This window comes from Scylla paramamosain, chromosome 19 (genome assembly GCF_035594125.1).
Source record: "Scylla paramamosain isolate STU-SP2022 chromosome 19, ASM3559412v1, whole genome shotgun sequence".
Classification (NCBI taxonomy): domain Eukaryota; kingdom Metazoa; phylum Arthropoda; class Malacostraca; order Decapoda; family Portunidae; genus Scylla; species Scylla paramamosain.
This window is the reverse complement of record NC_087169.1, coordinates 7,631,401-7,648,910: the sequence shown is the minus strand read 5'-3', so window position 1 is coordinate 7,648,910 and position 17,510 is coordinate 7,631,401. Positions and strand designations below refer to the sequence as shown.

Below are 17,510 nucleotides of genomic sequence, written 5' to 3'. Positions count from 1 at the left end.
AGAAAGAATAAATAAGACCAAGGCAGCAATAACATTTTTTTTTTTTCATTCTCTCTCTAAAATCAAAGACAACATTCATCAAGACTCTGATAATCCCTGTACTATAATACCCTCCCGTTCCTTTATGCTCATCATCTAAAACTCAACAGATTAAATTACATCGCATAGTCAACAAGGCTATCAGATTCATACATCGTAATGAACAGTGACAAATTCTACTAGCGGACATGTTAAAAATCACACCAATTAACATAGCCCTACACCAAAAAGTTTCCAAGATCTGGGATACTATAAGAGCCACCAACAATATGCAACATGAAACACTTACAGCAAATGATAATTTGAGTCACTTTTGATTTCCTAGAAGCACGAATATAATTGACTCCCCCATACCGGACCCACTTTTCTATAAGCCCATTCGAACGAAACCAAGATCACTAATTAAATTCAATTTGCATATTTTCGACTCCCTTGCCTTATCTCGCCCGTCCATTATCTACCACTGCTTTGACAAATTACCTGCACAACTACACATATACCAGCGGTTGTTCCACTCGGATGGGATCGAGGCTGGGGTCTCGTCTGCCACTTACCTGCGCCCTGAGTCGACAGCGGGTGGGGGACGGAGGGTGGATCATAGTCTGACTAACCACTTACCTGCAATACTTCGGTACACCTCCTGTCGTTGGGTATCAGACACTGGTAGGGACTGCAGTCCTTCCAGCTGTGGGGATGGTGGACAGCTACACCTCGCCCTTAGTCTCGGGCACCGGTTTTCTCGCTGTGAGGGATGTGGGTTCCTGATATGCCTGCGAGGGGAGGAGGAGGCTGAGTTCATGCGGGGCTCGCCCCACGCTGTAGCAGACAGCCTGCCATCCATGCCCGTGCCATCACACAGAGTATAGGACACTACAATACACCATATCATATATCGTGTAAAGCTTTACCTAACATACAGTCAAATTGTGTACTTCCTTTTCTGCTCTTCTTCCCCATCGCATCCACTTTTTCATATTTACCTTAATCTGTGATAAAAATAAATAAATAAATAAATAAACAAATAAATAAATAAATAATAATAATAATAATAATAATAATAATAATAATAATAATAATAATAATAATAATAATAAGACGTTTAATTTTTCTCATCTCCGTTAAATCATTCATCACTCATTAACTTGATTTAATTCACCTTGTTTGCCTCAACCGTAGTCTGACTATGTGTTTCTTTTTCTGCTCTTCTTCCCTTGCCACCACTTTCTCTTCTTTACCTTAATCTGAAAAAAAAAGTTTCTTTTTAATAGTGTGGCTTAATTTTGTCCAGGTGTTTATCTAGCCGTGGATGTGGTGTGTAGATGACAATGAAATGACTGTCAATGAAAAAAAAAAATCTAGAACTATATTTACCTAGGTATACATGTATAACTTTAAAACACTTACCTTATACTTACTTACCTTTATCCTGATTTTTTTTTTGTGTGTGTATTTAAAGAAAGGGCAATTAAGCAAAATTTGTAATGATCTTTTATTCATTCTTATTTAAAATAACATCAATGATCAGCTGCTCCTTTGCGACACACAAGGGGACGGGGACTACAGGGCAGCAGCTGGAAAAAAAAAAATAGTTAAGACAATGAATAATAAATGATAAAATAACAAATAAAATTATATCAATTGCTCTCGGGCTAAACATCGAATAAACACTATATATAATCCAATGGTTGGCTACACATGATCAAATTAAAACAAAAATTAGCAGTGTGCTAAAGCTCGCATACTTTTTTCTCCTACTATTCTTCACACCATCTTTCTCTCTTTTTATCTTCTCTCCTCTACTTCACCCACCATTTCCCTTTCCGATTCCTATTCCCATTCCGTCCAATCATTCCACAGCTACTGAGGAAGGGTTAAGGAACCCGAAATCGCGATATAGCAAGAAAGACTAGCTACACCGAGGTCATCAACTAAACTTGAAAAGAAAATAAGACTTGTTATATATATATATATATATATATATATATATATATATATATATATATATATATATATATATATATATATATATATATATATATATATATATATATATATATATATATATATATATATATATGTATATATATATATATATATATATATATATATATATATATATATATATATATATATATATATATATATATATATATATATATATATATATATATATATATATATATATATATATATATATATATATATAGATAAATAGATAGATAGATGGATAGATATAGATATAGATATTATATCTAACATGTATATATATATATATATATATATATATATATATATATATATATATATATATATATATATATATATATATATATATATATATATATATATATATATATATATATATATATATATATAAAGGGAGAGCGAGAGAGAGAGAGAGAGAGAGAGAGAGAGAGAGAGAGAGAGAGAGAGAGAGAGAGAGAGAGAGAGAGAGAGAGAGAGAGAGAGAGAGAGAGAGATATTACATGCTTTCTATTGTAAATAAAGTCATGTGATCTCTTACATTAACGATACTATAATTTATCTGTCGAAAAAAAAAAATACATGAAATGCATGAAACTTGAAATTTTAGAATCTCTCTCTCTCTCTCTCTCTCTCTCTCTCTCTCTCTCTCTCTCTCTCTCTCTCTCTCTCTCTCTCTCTCTCTCTCTCTCGTTTTTCTCCTCCTTCTCTTCCTACTCGTCCTCCTCCTCCTCACTGCTGAAGAAGCACAATATATCGTAGGAGAGTATTGCAGACACACACGCGCGCACACACACACACACACACACACACACACACACACACACACATAGAGAGAGAGAGAGAGAGAGAAAGAGAGAGAGAGAGAGAGAGAGAGAGAGAGAGAGAGAGAGAGAGAGAGAGAGAGAGAGAGAGAGAGAGAGAGAGAGAGAGAGAGATCTACTTTGTGACCTATTTCGCAGAGGAAGTTTGGGTAGCTTTGGTGGGAGGCTTGGCGGCCTTCGGAATGATGCTGTGGATTCTGGCGAATGTGTGGAGAAGGAGCGTCAGAGCGCCTAGTCAAGGTTTTAGTAAGACATTTCTATATGTGCTGGGCGCTTTCTTGGAGCAACCACCCAGACTCCTATATTTCAACATCACGGGAAAGGTAAGGATTGTATCACTGTGTGTCACCTTAAAATATATTAGTTGTATATTGCGAAATTCTTAACTGCATATATCGTTTACTATTCACAGGTTCTTGTTGGTTTGTTGCTGGTATTCTGCCTAGTTATAGACACGGGATACAAATCATCCCTCATATCGCATCTCACGGTCAAGAGTAAGTCAAACACAATCGAAAATTTTAAAGACTTGTTAAGTCTGACAAACTGGAGATGGGGAGCCGAGCGATGGTCCTTGGTGGGTGCGCCAACGCGATATTTTTCTCAGCACACAGACTTTGTGGTGCAACGGGTGTACAAGAAGATGGAGGTTAGTCTCTCTCTCTCTCTCTCTCTCTCTCTCTCTCTCTCTCTCTCTCTCTCTCTCTCTCTCTCTCTCTCTCTCTCTCTCTCTCTCTCTCCTAGAAAAAAAAAAGAAAATTCAGTATTAATAAAATACACCTGCGAAATAATCTATATCTTAAATGACATTCTAGCCTTTTATCTTTATTACTAGCTGATACGAAGGAGGGATCTCAAACCCTCCGTTGTAATAATTCAAATACTATTTTTATCGGATAACTGTCTTGCTCTTTTATTGTCAATTGTGATTTATATTGTGAATTATAACTCAATTTTGGGAAAAAATATATTTTTTTTATTAAAAAATATTAACTTCATGGAAGAATAAATTTATTTTTTTCTTTAATTCCTTTTAGTAAACTAAATTAATGAAAACAAACAATTAATATATATATATATATATATATATATATATATATATATATATATATATATATATATATATATATATATATATATATATATATATATATATATATATATATATATATATATATATATATATATATATATAATACTTATTTCCTAGACGCCAAATTAGTCTTTGATGGGCATTCGTTTCGTCTACTTAAAGTATTTCAGAAGAGAGTTTTTTTTTTTTTTCTTACCATCGTTATGATAAGCAAGACGAGTAATGCAGTTTAATGTCTGACTTATATTTTTAACTTGGAACACGTTAGAATGTGCACTAAATTAATGAAAGCTTTTATCCATCTGTTACACGTGTTTCTGCCATATTAACAAATTTCCAAAATTAAAATGTAAAGCAGGATACCTTACTTAACTGGTATTTGTTTTGTTTCAGATATTTGAGACAATAGATGAGACACTGATGAAGGTGCTTGCTGGAGGGTTTTCTTTTATTAGTTTCAAAAATTATGTCAGTGTTGCTGTCGCTTCCAAATTCGCTGGCAGCGTCGAAAGCTCCCCATTTTACTTTAGCAAAGAAGGCGTGTCCATCATGGCAGTTTTTGGTTGGCATACCAGGTATGATAGAGTAATGCTGACATATACTGATAAGTGTAACTACATTCTAGGTATATCCCTTGGAATACCCAAAGGGAAAGGCTATGGTGTTGATTATCAGGATACTTACAAAATTACATGTATTAGGTTCTTCTAAACCAAACTTCTTGTCCTATCCACTCCTACGCTGATGATACCACCCTGCACTTTTCCACGTCTTTTCATAAAGGTAAACATTTCACACAGGGAAGCCACAGAACGCTTGCCTTCTGATCTTTTTAAAATTTCTGACTGGGGCAGAGCAAACTTGGTATTGTTCAATACCTCAAAAACTCAATTCCTCCATCTATCAACTCGACACAACCTTCTAGACAACTATCCCCTCTTCTTCAATGACACTTAACTGTCCCCCTCTTCTACACTGAACATCCTCGGTCTGTCCTTTACTTATAATCTGAACTGGAAACTTCACATCTCATCTCTAGCTAAAACAGCATCTATGAAGTTAGGCGTTCTGAGACGTATCCGCCAGTTTTTCTCAACCCCCCCGCTGCTAACTCTGTACAAGGCCCTTATCCTTCCATGTATGGAGTATGCTTCACATGTCTGGGGGGGTTCCACTCATACTGCTCTTCTAGACAGGATGGAATCAAAAGCTTTTCGTCTCATCAACTCCTCTCCTCTGACTGTCTTCAGCCTCTCTCTCACCGCCGCAATGTTGCATATCTAGCTGTTCTCTACCGCTATTTTCATGCTACCTGCTCTTCTGATCTTGCTAACTGCATGCCTCCCCTCCTCCCGTGGCCTCGCTGCACCTCTAACCCCTATTCTGTCCACCTCTCTAACGCAAGAGTTAACCAGTATCTTCCGCCAATTCGATATTATTGGCGTCAACCATATACTAGTACCGCCCACCTCAGTACTCGTTCGAGGTGTGTATGTATGGAGTTTATACATGCGTGTTTCATCGACGTGGGCTATAGCCCAAATCTCAATCCTGCAAACATAATCACCCGCCACTAGACCCAAGAACTGTTTTGGATGAAAGCAGTTTATCAGACCTGCTTCGTTTTCCTTATTTGGATCAAGATGGATGCGGAGAGTGATTCTATTTTCAAAGCGATGGGGCTGGTTATGGGAGTAAAGGTCGGTGTTACCCAGATTCGTCAAATACAGATACTGCTCCGCTCCCGCCATGATCACAATAAATGGCTCCCGCCATGATCACAATAGATAATAACGACAATCCCAGTTAAGGAATTTTACATGATAAATTATACTTTATTCAGGCTTTCTCACCAGAATAGTTTAACTCCAAAAGGTTGAAGTCGCATCGCCAACCCTTCCACCATAGGCAGGTAATTATTCGTCCACTCATCCTGGCAGCGACCTCTGCACCCCATTCCTTCCGGGATGATAACCTGCTCCACTTCATTGTTCGCCATGCCTAACAAGGCAATTTTTTTTCAAACAATTCTGGAAGTGTTGACGTCGGTTCACGCTTGTATCCATCTTGAGTCCTTCCACGTAATGCAAATCCTCTGATGTCGTAATTGCCTGTCGTGTTTTCTCGTTACCCTCGACGGCCTCGCCCCATCCATAATGAGTCACGCAGTTCAGCAGGTGGGAGAGATTTACACTTCCTGTGGGAGGCGCGTGGATAATGATACGTCCTGGTTAATCTCTCATGTCCGCCGTGGCCGATGAAATAAGAACATAAGAACATAAGAAATAAGGGAAGCTGCAAGAAGCGACCAGCCTTACACGTGGCAGTCCCTGTATGAAACACTCCTACCTATTTCCATCTGTTATCCCCATCCATAAACTTGTCTAATCTTCTCTTAAAGCTCTCTAGTGTCCTGGCACTAACTACATGATTACTGAGTCCGTTCCACTCATCTACCACTCTATTTGAGAACCATTTTTTTCCTATCTCCTTCCTAAACCTAAATTTTTCCAGCTTGAACCCGTTATTTCTTGTTCTACCTTGGTTGCTGATCCTAAGAATTTTGCTTACATCTCCCTTGTTATAACCCTTATACCACTTAAAGACTTCTATCAGGTCCCCTCTTAACCTACGTCTCTCTAAAGAATGTAAATTTAACCGCTTCAACCTCGCTTCGTAAGGAATACTCCTCATCCCCTGAATCCTTTTAGTCATTCTCCTCTGTACTGATTCTAATAGACCTATATCTTTCCTGTAATGTGGGGACCAGAACTGCACAGCGTAGTCTAGATGAGGTCTGACCAGCGCCAAGTATAACTTTAATATTACTTCCGGCCTTCTACTTTTAACACTCCTAAAAATGAATCCTAGTACCCTATTTGCCTTGTTTCTGGCTTCTATGCATTGTTTCCCTAGACGGAGTTCAGAGCTAACTATAACTCCTAAATCTTTCTCGTACCCTGTACCTACCAGAGTTTGGGTGTTTAATGTGTACCTATTGTGTGGGTTTCCTCTACCTACGCTAAGCACTTTGCATTTATTGATATTAAATTGCATTTGCCATCTATCCGTCCATTCATTCATTCTATCTAAGTCTGTCTGCAAGGCGATGGCATCCGCTTCTGACCTAATTAATCTACCTATCTTTGTGTCTTCCGCAAATTTACTAACATCGCTGCTAATTCCACTATCCAAGTCATTGATATATATTAGAAATAATAATGGCCCTAATACTGATCCCTGTGGCACCCCACTAATGACATGACCCCACTCGGATTTCGAGCCGTTTATTAGCACTCTCTGTCGCCTGTTACCAAGCCATGAATGACCCTATCCAACCTAACACCTTCCCATCTATCCCGTGCGCCCTAACCTTTCTCAGGAGCCTTTGATGGGGCACCTTGTCGAATGCTTTACTAAAGTCCAGATATAAGATATCATAACTATCACCATTATCTACTGCCTCGTACACCTTACTGTAAAAACTTAACAAGTTTGTCAGGCAAGACTTCCCCTTCGTGAAGCCATGCTGTGACTGATTTATCAAGTTATGTTTGTCTAAATGTTCCCTAATGTTCCTGGCTATTATTGACTCTAACATTTTACCTACAACTGAAGTTAAGCTGACAGGTCTATAAATAGACGTTAAAGTTTTATCCCCTTTCTTAAAGATGGGTACTACATTAGCCTGCCTCCACATTACTGGTACCTCACCCGACTCCAGTGATTTCCTAAAGACAGAAACTAACGGCTCACTAATAATCTTTTTACATTCCTTCAGTACTCTGGGATATATTTCATCAGTTCCTGGTGACTTGAACTTTTTTAGCCTATCTATCTCCTGCTCCACTATCTCCCTAGTTATGGAAATATCCATCAGCTTCTCATACTCATCTGCTCTAAACACCTGTTCACTATCTGGCATATCCTGCATGTTTTCCTGAGTGAAGACAGTTAAAAAATAATCATTCAGAAGTTTACTAATCTCCTCCCCAGAACTAACCAGCTCCCCATCTGCTGCCTTTAATGGACCTACAGTATCCTTATTTTTCGTCCTGTATACCTGATAAAATCCCTTGGGGTCCGTCTTCGCCTGGCTGGCTACCTTTAATTCATAATTGTCCTTAGCTTTCCTCGTTAACTTCCTGACTGTTCTAACTAATTCATTATACTGTGTCCTTAAAACTTCCTCACCTGCCCTTAATCTCTTATATATACTTCTCTTACGCCCTATATAATGCTTTAACCTAGCAGTCATCCATTTAGGGTCATTTTTTTGTGATCTTATTGTTTTATACGGGATATTTGCTAATTGACCTGTATGAACTTTATCTACGAAATATTTATACAATTCATCTACATTTACTTCACCTAAACCCCTCATCTCATTCCCTACCATACTCTCCCCTCCCTCATCAACTCGCCTCGACCTTACCTCTCTCATTTCAGCATGACCTGACATTCCAACATACTCACACCTATCTCCCCCCTTTCTCTTTCCTCCTCCCTTCTGGAGCCTCACCTCACCTCCCTCATCCTGCCTTATCTCTCTGAACTCCGTCCCTGACCTGACCTCACCCTGCATCCTTTGCCAGTCCACTCCTTGGAGGTACCTTTTTAATTCTTCAAAATCTGCTCTCCTAAAGTCAGGTATTTTACTAGTGTTTTTATTTCTAACAGTTTCTTCCCATTCTAGATTGTACCTAATTTCCCTATGGTCACTGTTACCTAGCTGTCCTCCAACCTCTACCTGCGTGACTGCTTCCTCCCTGTTAGTAAGAATTAAATCTAGAATATTATTCCCCCTTGTGGGTTCTACGACTACCTGTTTTAAAAAATTATCCTGAATTACCTTAAGGAATTCCTCTGCTTCCTTGTTACCCACAATCAGACTCCAGTCGATATTCCTAAAATTAAAATCTCCTACCACACATACCTGACTGTACCTGCCTGCTCTATTTAATTCCTGCCACAGTGAGGTGTTAATTTCCTCTGTACTGGTCGGTGGTCTGTAAACTACCCCTAGTACTACTGACTGCGATCCTTCCTTAATATCTACCCATATCGACTCTGCTTTGTTATCTGTTTTAATTCTATTGTTCATACAGCACTGTAATGTGTCCCTAACGTATAACGCGACACCTCCTCCTCTCCTGTTTTCTCTATCTTTATAGAACATTGTATACCCATCTATCTTAACAAGTAGAGTCTCTTCCTAGCCGCATGCGTATTCTCGTATGGATAAATAGTTTTAAGGTCCCGCGTAATCGCACACTGCTCGGTGGAAACTGCATTTACCGCGTAAGCAATATAACAGTGACGATCACGGAACATGCCGTCGGTCAGTCTATCCTCAACCACCATCATCTTCATGATTAATTGGAGGGTAAATCCACACGTCGATCCCTCTGTGCGGGGGCAGGAGCGAATGTGACGTCGCAGGTTTTTATTCGCACATATTGGCTGATATTACACCTCTTGCGTAATATCAGCAAATATTCATTTAAACTAACGCAAGTGTTATTTTTTCCTTTATTGGTGGGGAGAGGGGGAGGGAGGAGGTCATATTATTTATTAGGGGATGTGGGTGATGTGATGAATCTTTTTGACCATAACCCTTATTAAATACCCATCCGTGGTTCTGCTCCTCTGACGCGCCTAACACGTGCACGCCAATGACTCATGCGTTTATTGATTTACTTACTTGTTTACAGAGCAAAAAGGAGCCTTTCATTTTAATATGCTTCCCAGACGAATCTGATCCCACTGCCTATCAATTTACTTTGTTGAGCCGTATTTCTGATGGCGTCGGCGAAGAGTTGTGCCAAGCGAAGTAGCAGTGATAATAATGGACACATCGGCTGAAAGTCATTTCGTGTCTCCTTTTCCGTGACTGAGTACTCGTATGAGATCAAACACACTTATTCCCGAAAATGGTGGAAGTAAGTTACCGCGATCATCCCATGAAATCCCAGGTTTACCCTCCAATAATTTCAAGAGAAATACACCGTATTCTCTAAAGGAAGGTGGAACAGCAACTGGAATTAAACCATCCAAGGGCGGATTAACAGGCGCGCGTGACGGCGGAGCCGCGGTGAAGGCAGCGGCGGTAGAGGTGGTCGGTGGCGAAAGTGTTTTTTTTTTTTTTCTTGACTTGTTTTGACGTTAATCGTTGCGACGTCGGCCGGTTTAAACTTATACCTCTCAGCAAGTGAGACGGAAACTAAACAATATACTTTCTTCTTAGTAGTAAACTTGCTATTACTGACACGGCTATCGGGAGTAACGCGGCCAATGTGCTGCCACTTCGTTTGGAGATGAGAAAGGCTTTTTTCTTGTACACGGACGTCTTCTTTAAGGCTACAATCACTCTTGATTTTTTTTTCAGGCGGTTGATGATGGTATCGTCGTCCGTCACCCGTTTCTTCAAAAAGTTGGCGAATATTTCCGAGATGCAATTGACTTCGTATTTTTTCAAACTCTGGAAGACCTGGTTCCGCAATTTAGGGGAGACGTGAGATAAGAGGGAAACCAAATCCTTGTACTGCAATTTCAATGTTTTTTCCTCATCCATATCTTATTAAGTTGTGCGCATCTATCCAGTTGTCAAATTTATCTGGATATCCACGCCAGTGGATGAAATACCTCGTTCGACCTTTGATTTTAATATATCGACCTGGTATTGTGCCAGAAGAGCGGACTTCATTAATTCTTCCTTGTAGATTGCACCGATCACGTCCTCGCCCGCCAAATCCCTTAAGTAATAAATAAGTATTTTATGTGAGTAATCCACACGACTTATCTTTAAAAAAAAACAAAAAAAAAACATCGATATTATTGACGATATAACCCTTATTAAATTTAAATTGCGTTGGGAAGCACGTTGCAAGCGTACAATGTCTCCCAGGTCTAATTTATGACTCACGACTTTCTTTCCTCTTGGATGATTTAAACATTCGTTTAAATTGCTTTCTAACTTGAGTCAAGTCACGGAGGTGGTGAATCTGGGCCGGTGTTTGGTTATCATCCAAACCCCAGTGTGTGGTGTGATTGTACGTGTTTATTAGGGTTGGCGGTGGGCGGTGGACGTTAATATACGCACAGTATATTGTTCTGCATGAGAAATTTATATATCTTCACCTTTATAGTTCGGATGACCCTTTCTGCCAACCTCGCCTTTGTTTCGCGCGAGTAATTGGAATACAGGTTAATACCTTTCAAAGTTAGATATTTTTTTTCACTGCCTGCTTATAAAATTCGGATCCCTGACCGGTAAAAAGACGCGACACGCCTGTAAAACTTCCTGACTCTAAAAAAATTGTCAGCGCTTGCAGGCTACTGCGACTGGATTTACTTGTCAGCGTTGCCACTTTCAAGTACCTGCTGAAAATGTCTAGGCAAAACATGATGTATGTATACACAATTGTGTCTGTGCACCTTCGTAAAATCTTCGTAAAAAAAAAGTTAAAATGACAGATGGTTTAGGAGCGAGAATTTTTCGCCGCAGAAAACGTTTCAGTGTTGGCTTGTAAAGCGTATAAACGCGGACGCTCTGCGTAAATGCCCTCACATCGCGGAGTGTTAGATTCTTAACCCTTTTCTTTGCCTCTCTGTAGAGTGCTTGCATACTTCCTAAACCCGTAAGATTCGTTATATCACGATAAAATTCGTCCAAAACGGTGTTCATAGCAAACAGATCTCACAGGGCGGCTCATTCACAATATTTGTGCGCACTTGAATTTCTTCGGATGTGTTCGGGGATAAATCGCACAACAAATAACTGTGATCGCGTCTAAGCACGACATTTTTATAAATTTCCACAGTGTTTGGCACGCTCCTTTACATAAAGTTGCCTGCCCAGACATTTCAATTTGATAAATATCTGTTTTTTATAAGAATGTAATGCGAGGCACTTAAAGTTATCGTGCTAGCATACTTTTCGGGGAAAAAAAATGTGTCATTATAAATGACACATTTTTATGTCTCCCTTTGGTAAAGGCTTCTGCTATCGTTTGAGAATTGCCAGCCGTGAGGAAATTATCATCAAATATCAAGAGCGTGTGTGCTTGTGGATCGGCATATGGATTGTCATCATCCATCACGGAATCAATAACTTTCTCATGCACTTCGACCTTATCTTGAAAGGCGGAATTCTGCTGCAGCGAATGAGATGAGACGCCACAAATAATAATTCTGTTAAATCCATGTTGATATTTCTCTATAATTTTATTGCAGAGGTGTGTTTTGCCGGAATTTGTATAACCTGCGATAATTATGCGAGCATGATAGATGAAGAGATTCAGCATCTCTTCGCTAAATGTCTTGTCCATGTTAAGTTCAGAGGAGCAGTAAAACACACTACGATATGTTTAGAGGATTTATTGCTTTAACCTTTATTTACATGGTCATGTAGGTAACAGCATAACTAGCCTACCAGCTGCATCCTCATCCCTACCCTCTAATTAAGACATGGACCTCTCCCGACTCACGCCTCTTCCTCAACCTCCTGTTCCTTCTCCTTAGCCTAAGTACAAATGTTCTTACATTACCTCCTCCTCTTCCTCCTCCTCCTTCTCTTCCATAGCCTACGTGGACAGTACAAATGCACTTACATTACATGTACAACGACAACGCTAGCAGCTGCAACCTCTCTCACTATCCCCTAATTATGACGTAAACAATATTATGGAAAATCTCTCCCGATCACGCCACAACCCACTCATTAACCTATCCTCTTCCTCCTCCTCCTCTTCCTCCTCCTCCTTCTCCTCCTCCTCCTCCTCTTCCTCCTCCTCCTCCTCCTCCTCCTCCTCCTCCTCCTCCTCCTCCTCCTCATCCACCGCTTCCTCATCCTCCACTGCCTCCTCTTCTCCCACCTCATCCTCCGCATCTCTTTCCCTCAGATCAGTGTCAGGGTGATAATACGCCCTTGTGGTATAGCCATCGACGTGAAAGCGCTTGTCGTCAAAATGTGACAACGTACGCTTTCACATGCGAGTGGTACAAATTTGCCCTTTTACATTCCTGATATTATAGCAATCAACATGCAATAGCTAAATCAATCCCATATGCGACATTATTAAGCGTTTCCCTATACTGCTGATGGAATATATTCTGTTGATGGTGAGTTGGAATACCTTTATCTTGAGATACTTGCTTGTCATCTTCCAACAGCAGCGAATACATCTTTGGTTTTAATATGATCGCCTCCTTGATGAGCGTGGATCCGGTTTTAGATTTCAGCAAGCCTAGCTGCTCCTTCCGTTCCCCATTAAATTTTTTTTTTTGTCACTAATTTCTGTTGGAGGCCATACTTCACTTCAGATAACATGGATCTGCCACAGACTGCGTTTGACATCAGTTTGCAAATGCGATTTTTAATGGCACACGTCTCATTTTTACGTTGAGTAACGTTCCTTTCTATGAAAGGTTTCAGGTATGAAGCCTGTCTGAAGCTATATATAGCATGGACACATTGTATTTCCAGTCTAAGTAAGAGTAAAAGTTGCAGCAATTCCATACTGACCAGATGATCTTTCAGTCCCTTATGACTGCCCACGAGTTTACGATTTTTCTTCCCCAGCTTACGACCCTCAGCTTCTAACAGTCTTTTACTGTACGGCGAGATGTCATCTTCTGTAACAGTCATATGTGCGAGGCACAGAGGGAACTCGTCCGTCGCCCGGGCCACGTCGGGGGAAACGTCGCAGGTGTCCAAATGCAGCCAGTAACCGACATCGCCATCTGTCGCGTGATTCTGGATGCCAACTTCAAAAAAATAATCCATCTCTGACTGAGAAATTTTTTTGATGTTACCCATAGGCAAGGGGGAACACATAACGGTTACATATAATGAATTATAGTCCAGATAGAACACATAGGTGCCGGGACCGCCGTCAGGTTCGTGGTCTGACTGCAGGTGAGGTCTGACGCAAGTTACAAAGTCTCCTCGTACATTTCTTTTGATGAGGTGATACATGTTAAGGTCGTAAGGTGGGTGAACGCCTGTCGACTTTAAAAAAAGCGTCATAAGCATAAGAAGACAATAACACGTAATGTGCCACGTCCAGTTCATAAGACTCATGGAGGTATGATCTACATTTGACATATGTGTCGGCTAATAACCCCACATCAATCTCACAATACAGTCTTATGTAATCGCCTAAAGTGCGACAGGAAGCCATAGTCCACATACTTTGAGCGTGTTCATATTCTCCAGGTGACAGAGCCTTCTCCTTGAGCGTGTCATAAAATGCTTCGCGAGGCGGTAATTGCCGATCTTCTAAGCAGTCAAGGTCGGTGATGTATTCATAACAAGGAAACAGTTTTTGAGCGCAAATTACATCTTATATCCTCGGGGAGGTAATTCACCATCTCCTGGACGTAACGCGTGTCATAGCCCGTCTGCACGTGAGTCTGAGCGAGATGACCTAGGCTGGCGTTCATAATGGAAAGCGTGTCTTGAAACTGCAATTCCTTAATCCTTACTTTCAATAAATGCGATTCTGACTTGCCAAGGATGTCCACGTGCGACTCTGGCAACTGAAGGTCTTTTATGATTAAGGAGACGTCATAGCTCATATTATGCCCCAGAGAGATGAGATATTTCATCATATCACGACACTGGAGGTTGCATCGCGCGCACAATGCCCAATTGTAATTATTTTGTGATAATGAGTGGTCGTGATGTTTATGAGGGGGGTATTTTCACATTAAACGGTTGACGGCAGAGCTTGCAGTGCCGCTGACGTTTGAACTAGACTTCATCCTCCGCAGACATGATAATTGGATAGCTAACTACACTTTCCTTGATGATTCACCAAGCTTCAGATAGGCTATCAATGAAATTATTCACGGGATCTCCGCCGAAATAACTTCTCTTTTCTACGACATCTCCATGCCTATTGATGATGAGATACGAGTAGCCAATTGGTTCATGTTCAGCTATCACACTCCTGTTCTCCTTAGGTTTTATCATAGTTTCAAAATAAAAAAAATGCTAAATAGGCAGGGTGATAGGTGTAGGCAAATTTTTTTTTATTTTACTTTTTTCAGTATCACCTGCAAAGAGAAGAGTTTGAGTAAAGTCACAATGACACTCGTGATCGCTCAAATTGAGACTTGGGAACTGAGCTGAAACATATTTTGCAAAACTGATATCCCTCTAGGGTGGGATGGGTTCTCGTTAATTTCCGGTGTAGCTTCTCCACGTCTTTAATGAGCGCCATGTGTCGGCCGCCTAGTAAAAGGAGGGGGATGGCAGTTCTACACTTTCGCGAGCCTTTTCTTGATAATGTAAAATAGTACATATCACCGCTTTTGGCCAGTGTATAAACATCCAGAGACAAGTGATTTTACCTTTCTAACTGACTCAAGTTCTCCCGAGTCACAGGACTCCCTACTTTTCCGCGCCTGACGTATTTCTCTCCGCCGTGCCGTCCCCGTAATATTCTTGGAATTCTTTTCCAAGGCACACCTCAGGCGTGAAGTCTGAATGCTGCCAAACACTGAATAACACGGGATGAATGTCTGCCATCAGGATTGAAAATTTCTTTCCCACCTCGCACGCCTCTAGGATATGCAACATAATGCCCTATGCCATTACACGCGGCATGCAAGCAATAGTTAATGAAAAAAAAATCTCTAGTCTTGAAATGACAAACCAGGTCCTTCAGTCTCGCCGGTAAGGCTTTCCAACCGACTGTTCAGCTGATGGATCCATAAATCAACAAGTTCAGGTACATCTTGATAGGTGATCAGACTTGCTCTAAAAGCAATATGAATGACGCGAGAAACATCCTCGCCTAAGGTAGAGAATTTAACTAGTAACAGAGAAATGTGTGAAAATGTTTTCAGGGTGGGAGGGAATGGCGAGCCATATGACGTGAAATAAGATCTAATTTCCCGTATAAAGAACTCCCTGTATTCGGTAAGTAGACTGAGTGGATTTCTTGCTTACATGTTCAGATATGTCATATTGATGTTTGGTGAAGCTCCTCATATTTTTTTTTTCCTCGAATCAATTAAGCGAGATTCTTCCGGCGGTTCGCGCTCATGGTGGTCTGCTTCCGCCCGTGGGGTGTCTGGGGAAAAAAATAGGAGTAGCAGCGACAGTTTATTATTATTATTATTATTATTATTATTATTATCATTATTATTATTAAATTGATATTTATCTTGTGTAGGTAGCGGGGACCTTTAAGTCTCGGAAGAATTTAATACATTATCCGACAATCCACTTGGACCCGGCGAGTGCAAGTGGCGAGTCAAAAAAAAAAAAATAATAATAATAATAAAAAAAAAATAAATAAATAAATAAGTAAAAAAAAATAGTAGTAGCTAGCAGTATTGGCGGTGGTACCGTTATTTAATGATTTACTATTAGCAGTAAATATATTGTTTTTCCTCACCTCTTCCCCCACCTCCGCGTGGGATGTTGGATTGTGACGCTTGCCGATGTGTGTGTGTTCTACGTCGCCACTGTGGTCAATCGAGTGTGAACCTGTACAGGAAGATGTACTCCGCGCTCAAAGTTGTAAAGATTGAGTCATTTCATCTTTATTATTATATATTCTCTCTAAAAGTAAGTAATAATGCTTACCAGAAGAATCAGGATCTCCAACTTTGCAGGTGTGTTCTGGTGGAGGATGTGGAAACAGAACACCACACTGCTCGCATAAATCACACTGCTTTTCTACACATGAGGGACGAGGTGATTTAGTGTGCCATCTCCCACACAATTCACATAAATGTCGTGTCTCTGCTGTCCCATAGTGAACACCCATTTTTCTTTCTTTTCTTTTCTTTTTTCTTTTCTTTTCTTTTTTTTTCTATGACATTGTCAACACTTGCATCCCGTCCGCTATGGCGCGCGGAGAAACACTGAAGTTTCCGCGGCTCACGTGACTTGACTCTGAAGTAGGCAACACCTGCCTGTTTCATTATTTCCACCCCCTTCCCCTTATCCTGATTTGGTTGGTTCTCCTCAAAACTTTACGTCCGAGAAACAAAAGTTAACGTGGTCTTATATGTAACACACAAGTAACACTGTTTTCCCCATCTTCAAACTGAATAGGTTTGCCCATTTGATTGGTAATTTTGACGCCCACACTCTGCATAGTTGATATGAAAAGTGGTTTATACGGAATTGGATTCGCACCTTTACTCGTGCTGTTGTCGGGGAGTGGTATGACGTCTAATATATTAACTAGTTGGTTACCAAATCGTGTGGTATAAAGGACGTCGGTATAAACGTACATATAATCCGTCCCCGCATCAGCTCGCAGTACGTATTGAGCGAATAATTTTATCGGTGCCAAGGGGAAACCTTCGCTCGCATTGGAAGATGAAATGGCATCACCAGGATTTTAAAAGTAAACGGTGTAGCGAGAATTTAGATTGAAACCCAGAATGCGAGCTACATGCGAGCTAAATTTTATACTTATATCACTGTAAATATGATCGTCATTAGGAAGTACGATCGCATTGTTAACTACATCTCTCTCCATGTTGCGGTCGTAATAGATAATTTCCGAGTATTAAAAATAGATCTTAAAGGACTCGTTCAAAAT

The 17,510-nt window shown here is 40.1% G+C and overlaps 1 protein-coding gene across 1 annotated transcript in view; it reads left to right on the top strand.

The window, feature by feature from the left end:
• The first annotated feature begins 2,983 nt into the window (after positions 1-2,983).
• LOC135110052 (uncharacterized) overlaps positions 2,984-17,510 on the top strand; it is a 30,787-nt gene continuing 16,260 nt past the window's right edge. Inside the window, exons 1-3 of the mRNA XM_064022023.1 lie at positions 2,984-3,169; positions 3,259-3,495; positions 4,333-4,514. Coding sequence (XP_063878093.1) covers positions 3,029-3,169; positions 3,259-3,495; positions 4,333-4,514 — 560 coding nt within the window. The 5' untranslated portion in view covers positions 2,984-3,028. The remainder of the gene's footprint in view (positions 3,170-3,258; positions 3,496-4,332; positions 4,515-17,510) is intronic.